Below are 20,377 nucleotides of genomic sequence, written 5' to 3'. Positions count from 1 at the left end.
CCCCCACTCCAATTCAAATTAAAAGTCCCACGGAGGATTTTTTTTCATTCGATCATGTAACTACCAGGCTGAGAAGGGTGACCAGGCTGGGCATCAACACGTATGTGGTGTGTTCAAAATATTCCAAAATGTCCTCTTTTAGCAACATTGTATATTCATACGGTCTAATTATGGTATATATATGTGACGTAAGGGGGCGCTAACGCCAAGGCTCAATGTAGAAGGGAGGACATTCATATTTTTACATTAATCACACTGGCCATCGCAACAACTAATAACGTGCATATACTGCCATGCATAAAATGAAATATTTTATATTTTGAAATATCAATATTCTGTAAACTATGAGGTGGACGTTAGTTTTACATTTACGGCCTTATCCAGAGCACCTTACTACCAGTAGTGACAGGGACAGTCCCCCTGGAGACGCTCTGGATTAAGAGACTTGCTCAGGGACACAGTGGTAGTAAGAGGGGTTCGAACCTGGGACTTCTGCTTCACGGGCGAGTGTGCATCTCCCACTCTCTTTTATTTGGTAAGCCACTACAGTATGGGATACGTATAATATACAGCTCATGAACATATATGAATAAATTCCCCCAATTATGTCTTCTTCATAGTCCACCACGAAACCGGGACAGTGTTTGTTTTCCTGGCGTCCACTTCACAGCGTTCCTGCCTCTGGAAGTAAAAACACTCCAGCCCAGTTTGGACCACTAACTTTGTTTCATACTTATGAAATAAATGCACTGTTCTTATTATAAATGATCCTTTGAGGTAAGAGAGCTCAGCTTTTCTTTTTTGACTCAAATGTGCATTTTGTTGATTCTGTCAATTTGATTAATGGGAATTATTAAATAAATTAACTAGTAATTTGTGCAGGAAATGAATGCACTACACATGTTAAGAGGAGCATCAGAAGGTGTAGAGTTGTATCGTGGTAGACCTTTTCCTCTGGACACTGATTTAATTCAGGAGTTTCCATTTACCTTAAAGATTCTGATTTAATGGCACAGTAATGCATCACATGTGCGATTCATAGTTACAAAAATATAAAGAAAATAAGCCTGTTGGAATGTAAAATAGTCAAGGACAGCTGACAAAACTGATAACTGCGCTTGTGTAATCTCTTGCATAAGAAAAGCAAACACTGTTTGGCTGCTTCTTCTACCACTTGGTAAAACGCCACGCATTTTGTAGCTTTTTTTTTTCTTTAGTTTTTTAAACATTTTAATTATGCTTAATTAAACCCACGACAAGAACGATATTTAAATTGTACGTGCATTGTAACAAATTGCAAGGCAAGCTGACTGGTCTCCAGCAGTTATGAATAGTTTGTAATATTCTGAGAATGCTTATATAATTTGCATTGGTTAATAGTGGGAAATAACAAGTCATGTGCATCTGTGACTCCATCCCTGCCAGAGATAAGATGTGTTTTGGTCTCAGCCCTTGTCTATATATAGTGAAAGTGAAGCCGCGGGAGTCGGCGCTGACAGCGAGTGGAAGATGAAGCTTCTGGTTTTGGCGGCCCTTCTGGGGCTCAGCTTGGCCCAGCACAACCCGCATACGAAAGAGGGACGGACCTCCATTGTTCACCTGTTCGAGTGGCGATGGGAAGACATAGCTGCAGAGTGCGAGCGTTACCTGGCGCCCAACGGCTACGGTGGAGTTCAGGTGTGTGCAGATATCTCCTCCTGGAGATACCTCCTGTAGTTATGGAGAGGCCTATTCTGTTCAGTAGTTTTGTTGTTATTTTATAATATACATATTATATGAAAGCATTCAAATTTGCAAACCAGATTGGATATGCATATTCATAAATTATAGTCGTGGTATAAGTTTGTGACCTGTAATGTTGTGGGCAGCGGCGCCTTTCTGTCTGCCACTGCTGCTTCGCACATTGAGCACCACCGTGTTCCTGCTTAATTCTTCTGCATGACACGAACTTGCAGATCTCTCCACCGAGCGAGAGCATTGTCATTTCCGACCCCTGGAGGCCCTGGTGGCAGAGATACCAGCCAATTAGTTACAATCTCTGCTCCCGATCGGGGAACGAACAACAGCTGAAGGACATGATCACCAGATGCAACAACGTTGGGGTGAGAACGCATGAACGCGGTATTACATTAGACTGGATTTATATATATGTGTGTATACACACACACACCACCATACATATACATATACATACATATATATGTATATATGTATAGTACTGTGCAAAACACAAACCAAAGCTCTGTTTATCTAAGATGTAAGGTACTTTGGTAAGGTAACCAAAAAAAACCCATGTCAAGCACTGATCTAATACTGATTTGCCTAATTCATGAAACAGTGGCATGACGTGCATAGAGAAGGAGACTCTGTTCCCCTGTTGTTCTCTGAGCAGCAGAACAATATTGTTCTCCATCTGTAGACTTTTGCTTGTAAGAGATCATTCATTAATTTGCAGAGGTTGGAGAGACCGACAACCAGATCATCTAGAAAGATCTCTGCATATCAACGTCAACATTATTACCACACACTTTTTCATCAGCCCACTATTTGTGGGCTTTACACCTTTAGAAGAAAAACCTTTCATTAATTTCACTACTGGCTGAAACCTGTATATGTATTTAAACCACACTGGATCAAAAATGGTGTTCCGCAGGTGAACATTTACGTGGACGTGGTGATCAACCACATGTGCGGCTCAGGGGGAGGAGCGGGCACTCACTCCAGCTGTGGCACATATTTCAACGCCAACAGTAAGGAGTTCCCCTCCGTCCCGTACTCCGGCCTGGACTTCAACGACGGCAAGTGCAAGACCGGCAGTGGAAACATCGAGAACTACAACGACATTTACCAGGCATGTCTTAATACCGCATTTCATGGGCGTGGTCCACACTTCAAGCAAAAGGTGCATGAACTGCGGGAAAAACATCTCTACCTCTTCCACAGTGGTTTTACGTTTGTGTCCGCAGGTGAGAGACTGTCGTCTCGTCAGCCTGCTGGACCTGGCTTTGGAGAAGGACTATGTCCGCGGCAAAACGGCCGATTACCTGAACAAGCTCGTAGACATGGGCGTGGCTGGATTCAGGGTGGATGCTTGCAAGCACATGTGGCCCGGGGACCTGCAGGTCGTGTACGGCAAGCTGCACAACCTCAACACCCAGTGGTTCTCCGCTGGCTCGCGGCCGTTCATCTACCAAGAGGTGCCGTGTTCCCGCGTTTCCGACAGAGGAGGGTCGTTTTCAGGGTGGCCATGACGTGCATGACCTCGCTTTTCCAGGTTATTGATCTCGGTGGTGAGCCCATCACGTCAGGCGAATACACCGGATTGGGTCGGGTGACGGAATTCAAGTATGGAGCTAAGCTGGGAGAGGTGATGAGGAGGTGGAACGGCCAGAAGCTGAGCTATTTAAAGTGAGTGCGCATGAATTATGTTTAAAGTGCTCATAATTGTTCGTTGTAGAGCCATTAGCTGGGCTTCTTTGCAGGAACTGGGGTGAAGGCTGGAGTTTCATGCCGTCTGACAAAGCCCTGGTGTTCGTCGACAACCACGACAATCAGCGAGGACATGGAGCTGGCGGCGCCTCCATTTTGACCTTCTGGGACGCCAGGTTGGTGTTGGAATCTGTAGCTTCACCCATGCGTCATCACTCTGGGGATTATTTTGATGCATCCGGTTATCTTCACGGCCAGACTGTACAAGATGGGTGTGGGCCTCATGCTGGCTCATCCCTACGGAGTGACCAGGGTCATGTCCAGCTTCCGCTGGGACCGGAACATCGTCAACGGGCAGGTAAAAAGCCGCAAACCAGTCAGCTGTGAACGTGACGCTGAACGGCACTCACCCGGCAGCTTTCCTGCAGGATAAGAACGACTGGATCGGCCCCCCAAGCTACTCAGACGGGAGCACCAAGCCTGTCCCCATCAACCCCGACTCCACCTGTGGTGACGGGTGGGTCTGCGAGCACAGGTGGCGTCAGATCAGGTGAGGCCCGCGCGTCCTGCCTTCACGCACCTGGCGGCTTTTACTGCGACCCCAACTGCCTGTCCACCGCCTGCAGGAACATGGCCATTTTCCGCAATGTGGTGAACGGCCAACCATTCGCCAACTGGTGGGACAACGGGAGCAACCAGATTGCCTTTGGACGCGGAGACCGTGGCTTCATTGTCATCAACAATGATGAATAGTAAGTCATCATTAAACAAACTTCCACACTGAACCTACATGAAAAACTCTTTCATTACAAACCACATATATTAAAGCATAAAGAATTGAAAAATATGTCTATTTCCTTATAAATAGACATTTATGTAACACTCATACAGACTATATAAAAGACTGATAACCTAATAGCAATTAAATGGGATATCACTTATACAAAATTATGCACAAACCTGGTACATGAACATGAAACTTTTGGAACATCTGGATCGTTTTTATTTTTTCTTCTCGTACTTGCAATGTTTGCCCGAGCATTGGGTCACCGCCATCAAGCAGTGGAGCCAAGACATGTCTGCACATCCGAGGGCAGCTTCAGTAGTAAAAGTGAAGTGATTGTCACGGTGACACAACGAAATGTGTCCTCTGCTTTTTAGCCCATGACAGGCGCCCGGGGAGCAGTGTGTGGGGACGGTACCTCGCTCAGTGGCAGCTCAGCTTTGGCGGCTCAGGATTCGAACCGGCAACCTTCTGATTACCGGGCCGCTTCCTTAACCGCTAGGCCACCGCTGCCCAGTAGATGATTATATGCACATGGCCTGACTTTCTTTATTGTGAATGTCACCTAGTTCACTAAAAAGTCTACATTTGTTATCCAGAGCGACTTACAATCAGTAGTTACAGGGACAGTCCCCCTGGAGACACTCGGGGTTAAGTGTCTTGCTCAGGGACACGATGGTAGTAAGTGGGGATCGAGGTCTTCTGACAGCCTGACTGTTTTATTTTTTTATAAAGCAACCTGGACGCTTCTCTGAACACTGGCCTGCCTGGAGGCACCTACTGCGATGTCATCTCTGGGGACAAAGATGGCGGAAGGTGCACTGGGAAGCAGGTGCAGGTCGGCGGAGACGGGCGCGCCCACTTCAGCATCAGCAACTCGGCAGAGGATCCGTTCATGGCCATTCACGCCGACTCAAAGCTGTGAATGTTCAACTAAATAAAATGTACATCGTGCTTGTCGTTTCTCATGTTGTCTCGTGCAGCAGGCACGAACTAAAAGCAATTTTTCTTACATTTGTGACTTGTGTGTTGAGCATGCTGCAGTGGTGGCCTAGCGGTTAAGGAAGCGGCCCCGTAATCAGAAGGTTGCCGGTTTGAATCCCGATCCGCCAAGGCAGCAAAGCACCGTCCCCACACGCTGCTCCCCGGGCGCCTGTCATGGCTGCCCACTGCTCACTCAGGGTGATGGGTTAAATGCAGAGGACACATTTCACTGTGTGCATTGTGTGCTGTGCTGCTGTGTATCACATGTGACAATCACTTCACTTTCTTCTTTTCTAAGAAATAAAATGCCACTGTGGTTAGGGAAGATTTTCACTTTACACACACGTGTCTCACTGTGAAAATCTGGTACCATCAATGCTGGTGCAAGTAGTAATTCCACTAGTACCTAGTTGGGGCAGCGGTGGTCAAGGAAGCGGCCCCATGATCAGAAGGTTGCCGGTTCGAATCCTGACCCGCCAAGGTGCCACTGAGGCAGCTCCCCAGGCACCTGTCATGGCTGCTCACTAAGAGTGATGGTTAAACGCAGAGGACACATTTCACTGTGTGCTGTGCTGCTGTGTATCACAATGACAATCACTTCACCAGTGCGAGCGGGAGTGTAGGTTGCACGTGTAATAAATGTTTTGGCAGCTCAAAAACCCGGACGATTATGGAAACGGACCCGATTTCCAGGTCCAGGGAAAAGTGGAAGTCCGGACACCCTGGCTGTAAAGCCATTTCCGCTGCGGCTGTGACTGTAACTTTCATTGTAACACATGCACAGCGGTGGTCAGCAGTAGGGAACCGCGCCCTGAAACCCATGAAGATGATGTACTAGGGGGTGGTAGTAGCCTAGTGGGTAACACACTCGCCTATAAACCAGAAGACCCGGGTTCGAATCCCCCTTACTACCATTGTGTCCCTGAGCAAGACAGGGAGACTGTCCCTGTAACTACTGGTTGTGAGTTGCTCTGGATAAGGGCGTCTGATAAATGCTGTAAATGTAAAATGTAAATGATGAACTGCAGACGTAGTAACCTTTGAACTGAAGGTATAAAGTGGGCAGATGGTTCTGACTGTTTTTTTTTTTTTTTTTGTTCTCGATCAAACAACGCCCCGTAACGGGCCTTTTCCTTCTCTCTTTATTTCACACTCATTTCTGGAAACTGAAATGCTGGTTGTGGTTCCGTTTCTTAACCGTCACCTTTCTGTGCAGAACGTGGCATTGCTTCCCTTTTCTGAAAGCTTCCCTTTTGTGTAAAATACACAGATTTTCGACCACACCCCCCAAAACAAAATGGAAAAATATCATTTGGTGTTTTTTTTTTTGGGTGCCTTGATTAAAACCGCAAGCCGGAGGGAGACGGGTGTCTCAGCCGCGCCACGTGTCAGATGCTCACAATGAATCAGACACCCCAGCAGCGCGAGGCGCAGAGCAGTGACCCCCGGCGACTGCACGGAAAGGTGAGATCCCAACATGAATTTGCTTACTTTCCACCATCAAACCACCAATGCGGGACATTTATCACAAATACAGATGCTGATCGCATGGCACAATGCTGCCGATTTATCACATTTTTACTCACCAAGGGGCAGAATAGCCTTACATTCTAACAAGACGTATTTTCCACGGTCCTGATCATTAGTTTTAGGGCGTGGGCAGTTTCTTTTTTCATTAACATTCATCTGTAAAACTGAACTCTTTTCAAGAGCACAAAATATTACAACTCATTTTCGAGTAATTTCCCACTTTGTCCAAAAAAGGGAGTGTCATTGAAATTGCAATAGGGCGACCACAGGAAGTGACAGGCAAACTTCATGAACGCTGAACATCTCCAGGCAGTTTCTGCATCTCGACCTGCTTGGGCTGTGCGACTGAGCGTAGGAAGAAGGTTTAAAGGTGAACTTTGCTGACGTTCGATTCTGTCCTGTAGAACCAGGGTTTTTTACATGTACATTTACGGCATTTACCAGACGCCCTTATCTAGAGCGACTTACAGTCAGTAGTTACAGGGACAGTCCCCCCCTGGAGACACTCAGGGTTAAGTGTCTTGCTCAGGGACACGACGGTAGTAAGTGGGATTTGAACCTGGATCCCCACTAGGCTACTACTACAACTCTCTTTTTTTTTTTTTAGAGCCGAGAGGAAATCTGCCGGTAGAAGAAAGTCTGGTTGTTCGTCGGTGAACTTGCTTCATCATGAAATAATCAGCGTCCGTCCATCCGTCCATGGAGGGCACCATGACAGTAGCCACGGCCGGGCCGAACTGCACGCCCCCCTACAGTCAGGACCGCGTTCCGCTGGTGGCCTTGTACAGCCTGGTGACGGCGGTGGGGCTGCCCGCCAACCTGCTCACCGTCTACATGACCTTCCTACAGGTGCGGCGTAAGAACGTTCTGGCCATCTACCTGCTGAGCTTGTCCGTGTGCGACCTCATGTACATATGCACCCTGCCCCTTTGGACTATTTACGTGGCCGCGGGCCACCAGTGGCCGTGGACCCCGGGTGTGTGCAAGGTTACGGGGTACGTCTTCTTCAACAACATGTACATCAGCATTTTCCTGCTGTGCTACGTGGCCGTGGTCTACGCGGTGGAGTCCCGGGGGATGAGGAAGCAGAAGCAGGCCTGCGCTGTCACCTTGCTGATCGTGGCGGTCGTGGCACTGGGACATTTTCCAGTCTTCACGATGGAGGAAGGCGACCTGGCGCGGCGGCGGTGCTTCGAACCAGGGCAGGCCACGGCCGTGGTGACGGGGTTCAACTACGCCCGCTTCGTAATCGGATTCCTCCTCCCGCTCTGCGTCCTGGTCTTCACCAACCGCGGCATCCTCGTCAACGTCCAGGCCAGCGAAGGACTCAAGCCCTGGCAGAAGGGGAAAGTGCGCAGCCTCGCTCTGGCCATCATCGCGCTCTTCCTCGTGTGCTTTGCTCCGTACCACACCATCCTGCTGATCCGGGCCATCAGCTTCCATGCCGTGGTGGAGGAGTGCCACTTTGAGAACAGCATCTACACACCGTACACCATCTCCTTGGGCCTGTCCACCGTCAACAGCGCCATGAACCCAATCCTGTACGTGATGGCCAGCGACAACGTCCGCCAGGAGATGTGGAGAGGGCTGTCCAGCTTCCGGACCGGGGGGAGCTGGAGGCCTCGGCTCACGGACAGCAGCCAGCAGGCCAGCAATGGAAAATAAAATATTGTCATGATTTTATATTTTACAAGAAAATCATAAGATGTAAAAAAATTAAATTCACCGCAATTACTGCGTCTAGCTACATTTTCTAATACGAGCTATGAAATGACGTCCTAGAGCCCATGTATGTCCCCTAAACAATATACTAAAAGTGAAAAGTGAACTGATTGTGTCCTCTGTATTTAACCCGTCACCCTTAGTGAGCAGTGGGCAGCCATGACAGGCGCCCGGGGAGCAGTGTGTGGGGACGGTGCTTTGCTCAGTGGCACCTTGGCGTATCTTTACTATATTGAACACAGTTTATTACTTGCTAAAACACAGTCAGGATTTCCAATTACAACTCAATGGAGGGTGCCGGTAACATCACAAAAGTGCAAAATATGATCACGTGAGTGGAAAAGCTCACCAGGAAATACATGAAAATAGAAAATTCAATTTCAAAAATCAATCATTTTTGATTGACCCACCGCCCGGAAGCAGACAAGGTAGAAATAAATACTCGGCTGCCATTTTGAATCATCACTGTGGTTTTTCCCCGTTTTTCCTTCTGCCTTTTTGCCCGACCACCCCTGTTGGACCTGCCCTTGCCCACCTTGCATTTTAGATGCTGATGTTACCGTCCCACGCCCGAAGACCCCTCTCTCGTCTGTTCCTTTTTCCCTCTCAGAAAGTGAAGTGATTGTCACATGTGATATACAGCAGCACAACACATGGTGCACACAGTGAAATTTGTCCTCTGCATTTAACCATCACCCTTGGTGAGCAGTGGGCAGCCATGACAGGCGCCCGGGGAGCAGTGTGTGGGGACGGTGCTTTGCTCAGTGGCACCTCAGTAGCACCTTGGAGGATGGGGATTTGAACCGGCAACCTTCTGATTACAGGGCCGCTTCCTTAACCACTAGGCCACCGCTTCCCCCTTTGCCCCTCCCAGTCCTCCCACACCTCCTGCCGCGTTCAGATAAATGAAGGCTGTTAACGCAGCGCTCTCCCACACTTCTCGCTGTAATAGTTTTAACTATCATCACAAGCTTTAGTCTTAAGGATTATTCAAGATTGATTTAAATGAATTATTCACACTTCAAAATAGGACAAAACCGTTTTTTTTTTTTACCCGGGTAACATAAAACCCAGTGTCTGGCTCATCATGAACCTTGTGTGATGGGCCCAGATCAGCGACATCAAAAGCGAGCCGTTTGGCATCGGATTTCTTGCGGTTTGTAGGTCACACGGAGCAGCACGTAGCCGCACACGCAGGAAGTTGCTAGAGCCGCCGCTGCCGCACAATGTCTGGTGGGAAAAAAGAAAGAAGAAACCACACAGATAAGTTGCTCGCGTGAATTTCATAATGTTTTCAGTATGTTTTCTTTCCATGATGCCGCTGCAGTCCGCGTAATCTCTCGTCTGAAGAGCCGAACTGCTTGTGGCCTCCAAGGTTGGGAGCTCGAATCCTGGCTCAGACCTCGTGTGTGCAGAGCTTGCTCTCTCCATGACTTGGATTGGCGACTTGTCTGTTCCACTTTTGACAGATGACCTGTTTTGTTGCCGGTGGTGGCCTAGCGGTTAAGGAAGCGGCCCCGTAATCAGAAGGTCGCAGGTTCGAATCCCGATCCGCCAAGGTGCCACTGATCCCCACACACTGCTCCCCGGGCGCCTGTCATGGCTGCCCACTGTTTACCAAGGGTGATGGGTTAAATACAGAGGACACATTTTGTTGTGTCACTGTGTGCTGTGCTGCAGTGTTTCACAATGACAATCACTTCACTGTCACTTTTTTTTTTTCTCTTTCCGGTGTGAGTGAAAGGCTCCGGCAACCATGGCCCTGATTAGGTCTGGGCGGTTAAAGATAATGAGAATTCGGATTTTCATATCCATGAATAAGGAGATTCTGAGGGGCACAGTAATCAAATCAATCAGTGAGAAATTAATACAACTAAATCACTAGTAAATTATCTAATGGTCTGCTATTTGTTTAATACCATTGATCAGAACGGAATTCATATGTTAAACAAAGACAATGCTGAGTTAGTCTTGACCTGCAATGAGCTCTCGGTTCGCACACATGTATTTTTAGCCGCTTTTCACGCTTGTTTTTGAGGTTCACAGTGTCAAATAGGAGACAAAAAAAGGAGACAAAACAGGATGCAGCACTTTGTCTGCTGAAACCTTCGCACCAGCCTGACTGTAACCATCAATATCTCACTTCAGCATTTTATATCACACAAATGTTCGGGTGCCAAACACGTTCAGGTAACTTTTCCAGGCCAAGAAATAGCAATGTCCTCTTGCTTAAGTCATGAACTACACTATATTTTTGGTGATAAGTATGCCACTAATTTATAATTTATAATTCTGACTATTCTCTATATCTCTACATATATATAGAATTCTCTATATCACATCTGATTAGTAACATAGATGAAAAATAGTTTTAGATATAATGAAATATTTTGAAGTTGGTGAAATCCAAAACGTGGAGGGGACGGGTTTGGTAACTGTTGTGCTGTGTTCATGTGTGAAATTTCCAGTCTTTCTCATCGTGTGTTTTTCAAGACCCTTCTCTCATCAGCTCGGTGACCTTTGTCAGGGCTTTCCATCCATTGCTTAAATGTGAAATTCTCTCTCCTAAAGGTCCCATGACGTGAAAACTTCACTCTGTGAGGTGATTTAACATCAATACGAGTTCCCCTAGGCTGTCTACGGTCCGGCAGTGGCTAGAAATGGTGATGTGTATGAAGAGTGGCTTTGGTTATTCCGATTTTGCAGTTCAGTCCATTCTTACTGGCTGCCAGCAAGGACATCAGGAGGAGGGAATAGGTTTTGTGTGTAGCCCACAGGTAAAAGATGTTGCTGTAGCGCCACCACCAGGTCAACTAATGTAATTTACCAAGTAGCAGTAAACCTATTTCCTACTGCACATACGTGCAGAAAAGGCTTCATACTAACAACAAAAGCAATGTTAAGCAAAGGAAGAATAAGAAAAAGAAGAATCCCGGTGCACAGCCTCATTGTAACTGGGCAGAAAAAAGCAGGCGAAGTGGCTGAAAGGAGCCACTGAGAACCTCTAATTATGTACTTATACTACGAATCTGTAGTTAACTTACACATTTCAACTGGAAAAAAAGGTTAAGGAGCATTTAAATTCGCGTCTTCACTAACGCTACAGAATCTGCGACCATCTACTAACTGCTGCAAGATGTCCGTACCATCTAGTTATATCCTTCGGTGTCTTGCTATGGAGTAAAACACACTGGTTTTACTAACTACTGGTTGTATTTTCGACATCGGCAAAAAAAATAATAAAATCTCTTCCGCCATGACACGTGACGGTCAGGTCGCATACGCCGACGTCGAACTCTCTGGCAAGGCACGTAAATCTACGAATTTCTTCAGGCACGGGGGTCAGGTGGCATCAACCCAACAACACACTGCATCCGACATTAAACTCTGGAGCCGGGGAACTGGGAGCTGTGTAGAGCACTCCAGGCGGGGTCGTCTCCTATTGGAAAAAGCATTTTTTCCCCGTAAAGTGTGTTTTGAACCTTAAGAAGCTCTCGCCGTTTTCTCCCAGCCTTCCACTCGGCGAAGCCCTCGTGTTCACACATTCAGCGCCCCGTGATCTCGGCGACGCGGCTCTGCCCCCACGCCTCCTCTGGCTGGGGGGCGGTCGCGCCGGGCACAGGGCGGGCCAATGGGCGCCGGATCCTCGGGTCACGTGACAGAAGGCCCGCCCTTCCGCTGCTTCGGGACCGCCCCTCGCCCCGCCCTCCACACGACCAAAACAAATCACGGCTTTGACGCGCTACGTCGGTCCGCGCCCGTGTGTCGTTTGGAGAAGGAGCGCGTCTTCAGCGACGTCGACAAGCATGCATCTCCGCGGGGAGGGGAGCGCTTTCAAACTCCGGCCGGTCCTGGACGCGGAAGGTAGGCGCAGCTGCTGCTTTAACACTTAGATCATTTTTTAACACTTACACATTTTTTTTTCTTGTGAGTGGGGTTCGAACCTGTGGTCCTCTGGCTCGTAGACGAGCTACTAACACTCCTGCATGTACAGTCGTGGTCAAGAGTTTTGAGAACAAATGTTGGTTTTGCTCGTCTGCTGCCGTTTTTTTATTATAGCAATTTGCATACAGTAGGTACGGAAAGTATTAAGACCCTTAAATTTTTCATTATGTTACTTTATGTAATTATTTTTTTCCGTCATTAATGTACACACAGCACCCCATATTGCCAGAAAAACTGAGAATTGTGGACATTTTTGCAGATTTATTAATAAAACTGAAGAATCACATTGTCCTAAGTATTCAGACCATTTGCTCAGTATTTAGTAGAAGCGCCCTTTTTGACCTAATCTGATGCATTGGGCCCGGATGAGTCTATTTGGCAAAGATGCAACAAGTTTTTCTCACCTGCATTTTTTAGGTCTCTCCAGAGATGCTCAATTGGGTTTAAGACAGGAGTCTGGCTGGGCCATTCAAGCACAGTTTTTGTGAAGCCACTCCATTATTTTAGCTATGTTCCTTGGGTCATTGTCTTGTCAGAGGTCCTGAGCACTCTGAAGAAGGTTTTCGTCCAGTATATCCCTGTACTTGGCCGCTTTCATTTCCCTCGATTGCAACCAGTCGTCCTGTCCCTGCAGCTGCAAAACACCCCCACAGCATGATGCTGCCACCACCATGCTTTACTGTTGGGACTGTATTGGACACTTGATTAAGGTCAAAAAGTTCTATCTTGGTCTCATCGGATCAGAGAATTTTATTTCTCACCCATGGTGTCCTTGAGGTTTTTTTTAGCAAACTATGCAGGCTTTCGTCTGGCCACTCTGCCATGAAGCCCCGACTGCAGTGATGGTTGACTTTCTACAACTTCCTCCCATCTACCGGCTGACAAAAGATCAGTTGGTAGACAATAAAAGATCTAAAAACACTGAAGGAGCAAACTTTGTGAAAATCAGCATTCGTGTCATTCTCAAAACTTTTGGCCATGACTGTATATGATGGTAAATAAGACTGGATGACCGGTTAACTAGCACATTAGTTAATGTGCAGGCCCCCCGTCACCGGCATGAACTCTGTCCACTAAAGTTAACATTAAACAAAAACCTAGAAATCTCTACTTTCACAAAGTAGGGGTCAAACTACATGTGTAAATCCAAGTACATCAGGCACTTTCACACTTCTGAAAGCCGTAGGTAATAGGCTAAGGGTTTGGGGGTTTACTCTGAAACGTTGCATACAGTCTCAAGCACGAGCAGAAAAGCGCCTGTTTTATTTCGCATTTTTGAAAATCAATTTATCTGCTGCAGAAATGAAAAAACCCAACGCGCGTGTATAAGTTCACAGACGTACATGAGTTGGCGGCAGCTGCTTCTCCCTCAGACAAGCTGGACTGTTTTACGTAACAGCCACACCAGCTCCAACACCTATCCCGCCTCTTCGTTCTAGTGTTTATTTTGCTTCGGTTGATGTACCAGGCTATTAAGTCACTGAGTGGGACAAACATGTGACCAAGTCAAGGTTTTGAGGAAATGCGAGTTGGTTAGTAGCCTGGGCGGTAGTAGCCTAGTGGGTAACACACTCGCCTGTGAACCAGAAGACCCAGGTTCAAATCCCACTCACTACCATTGTGTCCCTGAGCAAGACACTTAACCCTGAGTGTCTCCAGGGGGGGACTGTCCCTGTAACTACTGATTGTAAGACGCTCTGGATAAGGGTGTCTAATAAATGTCAAATATAAATGTAAATGGTTAGTTAGTTAGTTGATGTCCTCCGTTTCAGATCCATGTTGGGTCGCGGAGTGAAGCGAAAGTGGGCGTACCTGGAGGGAGCGCTGGGCATCGGCGGCGCGGACGCTGAAGGTGCCGCGGGCGCGTCATACCTGGCCTACCTGCAGCAGCGGCAACTGGTGCTCAGCCTGGGTCTGGCCAAGCTGCAGAGCGGCCAGGGTTGCCAGATACGGACCGAGCCCAGCCTCCGCCGCTCCGTCCTCCTGGCCAACACAATGAGGCAGATCCAGGAGGAGATGCGGCAGGAAGAGGCCGACCTCCAACAAGCCCTTCAGATCGCCAGAGTGTCAAATGCCGTCCAGGACCCAGACGCCTGTCTCAGGTGTTCACAGGAGGGTGAGCTGACCGTGTCGCTCATCCCCTTGTCCTTCACTTTGCCCCCGTCTTCCTGCTCCTCAGAAGACACAGAGTCCTCAGAGTCTGACAACTCCCAACGGTACCTGTCCGACCTGGCCCTGGATGACATTTTCGAGGACATTGACACGTCGATGTACGACTCCACGGACATCTCATCCATTCAGGCAGCTTTCCACAGTGACTGCAACGAGGGACTGAAGCAGCTGGTGTCCTACCCTCCAACAAGTGCCCTGCAGCTGTGCAGCTTTCCTGATGCCACTGAGCTGGACAACCTCATAGAGATTCTGGTGGACTCCTGAGGGACCAGAAGACGATCTGAACTCCAACCCATTGTGTGGTTGGACATCCCGGTGTTGCTGCTCACATTGGAAGTGCCCTAAACACAACCGGAGTAATGTTACTGGTGTTATTCCAGCGTGAGGAGCAACACAGGGACATCAGATAGTGGAGAAGCCAGTTTTGGGTAAACACTTATGAAAATACGAGTTCCCCGAGCCTGTCTATAGGTCTGTAGTGGCTAGAAATGTCGATAGGTGTAAAGAGAGCTTTGGTTATTCTGCTTCGCCGTTCAGAGAGTGGCAGCTCAGACGGTCAGATATGGAATTTGTCCTCTTATGACGTCATAAGGGGAAAGGTTACCTCCCGTTTCTCATGCTTTTTCCACCCAGAGAATTTCCCGACCCTCCCCTAAAACATGATCTCCACCGACTGTCATGGCTTTCAAACGTGTGAAGCATTGCAGTTGCTCGGTGATTGGATGTAAAAATAAACACAAATGTTGTTTTTTTTTTTAAAGTATCGTCACGCGAGACTCTGAAGAACCAGCGGGTTCATTTTATTTTTTCTGGAAAAAGGCAGACACGACTGCCTTTTTCCGGGGGGCAGTGGTGGCCTAGCGGTTAAGGAAATGGCCCCGTAATCAGAAGGTTGCCGGTTCAAATCCTGATCTGTCAAGGTGCCACTGAGGTGTCACTGAGCAAAGCACCGTCCCTACACACTGCTCCCCGGGCGCCTGCTCCCCGAACGCCTCCTCGTCCTGCCTCTCTCCTCCTCATTAGCATTTAAACCTACAGAGCGGTGCATCCTGGGACTGGATCAAAGTGGCAGTAATTCTGAAAATAAGAGATGCGCTGATACAGTGTTAGAGACATCAGATATAGTATTAGGGGAACACTAAAACCCATAGCATAGAAGCAAAAAAAATTCATAATAGGGGACCTTTAACCCTTTTCCTTTAACACGAGGAACTAGAACACTGACCTTCCTCGGCCTCAGGCGCAACAAGAGTGGCCTTATGTCAAGTGCCTTCTTATTTCATTTCTAATTAAAAACCCCACTTTTGAACTCACACAGAGCACTTTCTGGACTGTGTTCTCAGCACAGGGCGCATGTTCACCAGCACCACTGCCGTACCAAACACCCACAGAACACTGGAGGCGCGGCGCATGCAGACAGAATTAATATTTAAAAAAAATCCAAGCAATGCAACTGTGAACTAGGGAAAAGGTTGGTTCTTTTCCACGGAGCAGCATGCGGCTTCTACAACAACGCAGAGGACACAATCGCAAGAAAACAATTACGCAAAAGTGGCAATGGCGGACTCCCACCCATTCCTTTTGGAAACAGGCTGTAGCCAATCGACGAACGTTTCGGCGTGAACATCGTGGGCTTGTGTGACTTCAGGTTCAGGTTCTCGGGGGTTTTCCTGCTCTCTAGAACAGCCTTACATCCCCGGTAACAGTCCGCTGCGCCTGTTTACAGGGCTTTGGAGACAATCATAATTAATCAATAAGGCACTACAAAGCTCCACAGTGAGAGGATTGTTTCATATTTATATATTATTGTTGCTTTCTAGGCACATGGGGACAGTTTATGAAATATGAATATAATATAGAATCTGTATTTATTTATGTATTAAGGCCATGATTGTGTTTTTTTATTGTGATTCACTTTACAACCTGTCTAGTCATTGTCAGAAATAATTCTGCCAAAAAACTGTGCATAAATAAGCATAATAATTTTATTTAGAGCAGCATTTCTCAGTCCAGCATATTTTCCAGTGTTCTGTGCTTTCAACCCCATAATTAAGATAAAATTCATATAACCTTTATAGAAAACTTTTGACTATTTATAACAAACTCTGTCATTTTGTACATTTATGAACTTGATTAAAATGAAAACATGAAAATGCTGTTCTCTAATATGTACCTGCATGTGATACATCTGAGCTGCTACAGGGTAGATGAATCGATCGATCAATCAATCAATCAAAAATGACATTTACTTTTATCCAAAGTTGCTGGATCTACATTTTACTAAACGTCTCTTCATATCATTCAATGCTTCTTCAAACATAATAATATTGGCATCAGAAAAGAAGAAAAAAACATAATTTAAAAACAATGAGGCACTTCTGTTGATCAAAGTTTGATAAAAGTAACGATTTTTACGAAATAGTCACGTTTAAAAGGTGCATTGCTCATGCTTGCTTGTTTCACATTGCTTCAAGTAGTGCGGTCGAGTGGCCCCACGTGCCGCGCCTTTGACCTCTGAGTGGCGCCTGGGCGGGGCTTCAGCGCAGGAGGTTTCGGTGGATGCCACTCTGCCTCAGCCACTGCAGCGACACCTGGTACAGGAACGGCGGGGCGTCTCGGCAGCGGGGCGGTGCCAGCAGCTGCGGGGGGGGGGCGCGCGACAGCGGGGTCAGGGCTCGAGGCAACTCCATTAAGAGCTTAGAGAGCAACAAAAAGTCTGTGTGTGTGTGTGTGTGTCCTGTACCTTTGTCTGTATTAGTGCAGGTGGCGCGTCCTCGTTTTCTTCGAGGTCCATCTCAGGGAGGGTCACGCCCTAGGAGGAAATATTAGGGTGTCACGCTTGGGGAATCACAGCGCGAGAGAAAAAAGGGCGGAGTCTCTTCCTGCTACCTCCGAGGTGGCCGCCTCGTCCAGCGGGAGCGTCCGGAGCAGCCGCGTGTGGGAGTGCGGGTTCGGCTTCGGCCCCGACAGTCTCGGCGTGTGCGGTGCAGAAAGCAGATGGCACCACAGTTCAGCAGCTCCGCTGCAAAAGAGGCAAAGACGTCAGGACCCACAGGGGCGGGGCTACGTTTCTGTACGTCATACATTCGTTCGGACCTACACAAGTAATCCGACTGGCCTGATTACAACAAGGTCGTGGTAGCCTAGCGGGTAACACACTCGCCTATGAACCAGAAGACCCAGGTTCAAATCCCACTTACTACCATCGTGTCCCTGAGCAAGACACTTAACCCTGAGTGTCTCCGGGGGTGGACTGTCCCTGTAACTCTGGATAAGGACGTCTGGTAAATGCTACTGGAAACTACTGATTAGAAGAACACACACGATAAAAAGAACTTGCTTTTAACAAAGCCCCAGAACACACTTCTGACTTCAAATGAGCTCGATTTTGCCAGATTAATCGATTTCCGAACATATGATGTTCTTCAGACTGAACAGAAAAGCAGCTTTGAAGCTCCGTGCACCTGCTGACGGCGGGCGGAAGCGGTGTGGCTGCCGCACGATTTTCCAGGATCTCCGACAGCGTGGCTGCTCCGTCGCGGTCTTCCGCTACGTCCTGAGCTCGGAAGCATTCCTGGAAAAGCGTCCCATGGCTCCTCTCGTCACGGCTCTTCGTGGAATAGAGGACATTTTTTTTTCTTTTATTGAGAACAGCTTAAATATAACAGCGAACAGGCTAAAGAAAGCAGCTTAGCACCGACGGACACCTCTGCTGGGAGATCAGGAGCGTCTCCATCGCCCTCCCATCCCAGCTTCCCGCTGAAATCGCTCCAGTCACCAAAGTCACCGTCCGCGTGAGCGGTTATCGCGTCCCGACGACAGGCGGAGAGTTCCTCGGGTCCCCCAGGCATCCGATCCAACGCCATTGGCCTGTAGTGGAACGTTACATTACGTTCCATTCGCAGCAAAACTAGTTTAACACCTAACCAAGATGGGGAGTGGAACGGTGTGCAGGAGCTCGAACGTTCAATACGACGACATCAGATTTACTCAGAATATTCACAGGCCATGTCTGTCTTGATATACAAAGTTAGAAAGTTTTATAATTCAAATTTTTGAAAGTGGTGATAATGTTGATGTGTAGAGATGGTTCTAGACTCTAGACTAAATAATGAATGCAAAAGCAAAAGTCTACAGATGGAGAACAATATTGTATTGCATCTCAGACTCTAATTTCTCTACATTGTTTCATGAAATTCAGCAACAAACACAACAAAATTCGATCAATGCCTGCAGCTGATATAAATGGGTTTCGTTTTTACTGCTTTGTATTGGTGCCTAAGACTATTGCACAGTATTAACCTGTACAGTAAAGGCTAAAAGTTTGGACACACCTCCTCATTCAATGCGTTTTCTTTATTTTCATGACCATTTACGTTGGTAGATTCTCACTGAAGGCATCAAAATTATGAATGAACACATGTGGAGTTCTGTACTTAACAAAAAAAGGTGAAATAACTAAAAGAGACTCTAAAAGGACAATTCACACACGCACATCACGATTTAGAAACAGTTTCTACCCCAGTGCCATCAGGCTATACAACACATAGTATGCTCTGCACTGTCACTTAAATTATGCACAATCACTTTCTTATGCAACTTAGATATATCCTCCTGTGATTTATTTATTGCTTCTGCACTTTGTCATCTATGTCTTCTATGTATCATGTTCTATGTTCTGTCTACCTGGGAGGGGTAAGAATTCAAGTAAGAATTTCATTGTGCTCTGTACACTGTACTTTGTACATATAATAATAATAATATAAATAATGTAATAAACTTCAACCTCAACCTCTAGTACATAACCCCACACGTGTATGTTCATAGTTTTGATGCCTTCAGTGAGAATCTACCAACGTAAATGGCCATGAAAATAAAGAAAACAGGTTGAATGAGAAGGTGTCAAACTTTTGGCCTGGACTGTACATTAATACAAAATATACAGATTTCAAGACACACAATAACAGAAATAAATACCTTCCCTTCCCCCAACTCCGAGCCACTGTCCTTCACTTCTCCGGGATTCTTTCGGGCTTCTTTCTCCGCGACAGTTGCCCTGTTGCACCGACATAAACCGGGACGCTTCTCCCTTCCTCCTCAGCACATCAGCTGCGCGCAGGAACCGGACATTTTTACTGAAACGTAGCTGTTCTCCATCAGAACGTCACGCCACACGAACTCGCCGGCCGGGCGCCTCTCCGGCGGGAGCGGGGCGGCTTTTCCGGTTCTGCCGCTCCGCGATGACCTCCGGACGGCCGACGCAACAGGAGAACCGCGGGAGCGGCCCCGCCTGCGCACGGCGTCTCGCCCGGGACGCTCACACGCAGCGATGAATGCGACTTACAGTTATAAAAGCCGCGAATTTTTTTTTTTTTTTTAATTTAAAAATCTTTTAATAAGATTATTTTTATAAAAACAAACTGCACACAAGTACCGAGTTACCGGGCGCGGATATTAAAGGATTTACGGACGCGTCTCAATTCGTGGGCAAGCTCCTACCTAGGGCGCACTTGAAGGGCGGATGTGACGTAATTACCTTCGCTGAGACGGTCTTGCTGCAAAATGCTCGTTATCTTGAAAAAGAAACACGTTTTCAATATACGTCCCACTACGACACGCTAAAATAATAATAATAAAAAAAAAGAGGAAATTATGTTAAAAAAGCTTGCAATTAGTCTGGTAGATTTAAGGGGTGGGAATAGTCATTTCAGAAATTATCATTTCAGCCCAGTAATTGATTCGAGCCGAACCAGAAAGGCTGTCACCTTCAGCCAGATTTAAATTATATTCCAATCCTAAATAACAGCACGA

General features: G+C 47.2%; 4 protein-coding genes across 7 annotated transcripts; 3 read left to right on the top strand and 1 right to left on the bottom strand.

Moving 5' to 3' along the window:
• The first annotated feature begins 48 nt into the window (after window positions 1-48).
• On the top strand, window positions 49-5,227 carry LOC114774571 (pancreatic alpha-amylase-like). Of its 2 annotated transcripts, XM_028966358.1 has the most exons (12): window positions 49-535; window positions 621-777; window positions 1,450-1,677; window positions 1,956-2,102; window positions 2,654-2,851; window positions 2,967-3,197; window positions 3,275-3,408; window positions 3,483-3,605; window positions 3,688-3,787; window positions 3,858-3,979; window positions 4,056-4,181; window positions 4,949-5,227. In XM_028966358.1, exons 3-12 carry the CDS (start codon window positions 1,510-1,512, stop codon window positions 5,136-5,138), a joined length of 1,539 nt encoding a protein of 512 aa, XP_028822191.1. In that variant the 5' UTR covers window positions 49-535; window positions 621-777; window positions 1,450-1,509; the 3' UTR covers window positions 5,139-5,227. The 2 variants fall into 2 exon arrangements, with proteins under 2 accessions (XP_028822191.1, XP_028822192.1); XM_028966359.1 differs by lacking the exons at window positions 49-535; window positions 621-777 and having other exon boundaries at window positions 1,323-1,677.
• A 1,305-nt stretch (window positions 5,228-6,532) lies between these two features.
• LOC114774580 (probable G-protein coupled receptor 132) lies at window positions 6,533-8,461 on the top strand. Of its 2 annotated transcripts, none has more exons than XM_028966371.1 (2): window positions 6,533-6,661; window positions 7,335-8,461. In XM_028966371.1, the coding sequence occupies exon 2, from the start codon at window positions 7,427-7,429 to the stop codon at window positions 8,390-8,392; it is 966 nt and encodes a 321-aa protein (XP_028822204.1). In that variant the 5' UTR covers window positions 6,533-6,661; window positions 7,335-7,426; the 3' UTR covers window positions 8,393-8,461. The 2 variants fall into 2 exon arrangements, with proteins under 2 accessions (XP_028822204.1, XP_028822205.1); XM_028966372.1 differs by lacking the exon at window positions 6,533-6,661 and adding an exon at window positions 7,004-7,097.
• A 3,532-nt stretch (window positions 8,462-11,993) lies between these two features.
• On the top strand, window positions 11,994-15,122 carry LOC114774579 (cell division cycle-associated protein 4-like). The gene is made up of 2 exons (XM_028966370.1): window positions 11,994-12,313; window positions 14,167-15,122. The coding sequence occupies exons 1-2, from the start codon at window positions 12,081-12,083 to the stop codon at window positions 14,828-14,830; spliced, it is 897 nt and encodes a 298-aa protein (XP_028822203.1). The 5' UTR covers window positions 11,994-12,080; the 3' UTR covers window positions 14,831-15,122.
• A 1,409-nt stretch (window positions 15,123-16,531) lies between these two features.
• On the bottom strand, window positions 16,532-20,005 carry LOC114774578 (uncharacterized). 2 transcript variants are annotated; one of them, XM_028966369.1, is made up of 6 exons: window positions 19,548-20,005; window positions 18,274-18,436; window positions 18,031-18,176; window positions 17,456-17,588; window positions 17,310-17,378; window positions 16,532-17,205 (listed from the first exon to the last, which is right to left on the bottom strand). In XM_028966369.1, the coding sequence occupies exons 2-6, from the start codon at window positions 18,430-18,432 to the stop codon at window positions 17,104-17,106; spliced, it is 609 nt and encodes a 202-aa protein (XP_028822202.1). In that variant the 5' UTR covers window positions 18,433-18,436; window positions 19,548-20,005; the 3' UTR covers window positions 16,532-17,103. The 2 variants fall into 2 exon arrangements, with proteins under 2 accessions (XP_028822202.1, XP_028822201.1); XM_028966368.1 differs by having other exon boundaries at window positions 19,544-20,004.
• Between the last annotated feature and the right edge of the window lie 372 nt (window positions 20,006-20,377).

Source organism: Denticeps clupeoides, unplaced genomic scaffold, assembly GCF_900700375.1.
Source record: "Denticeps clupeoides unplaced genomic scaffold, fDenClu1.1, whole genome shotgun sequence".
NCBI lineage: Eukaryota > Metazoa > Chordata > Actinopteri > Clupeiformes > Denticipitidae > Denticeps > Denticeps clupeoides.
This window is presented reverse-complemented; position numbering and strand designations above follow the sequence as displayed.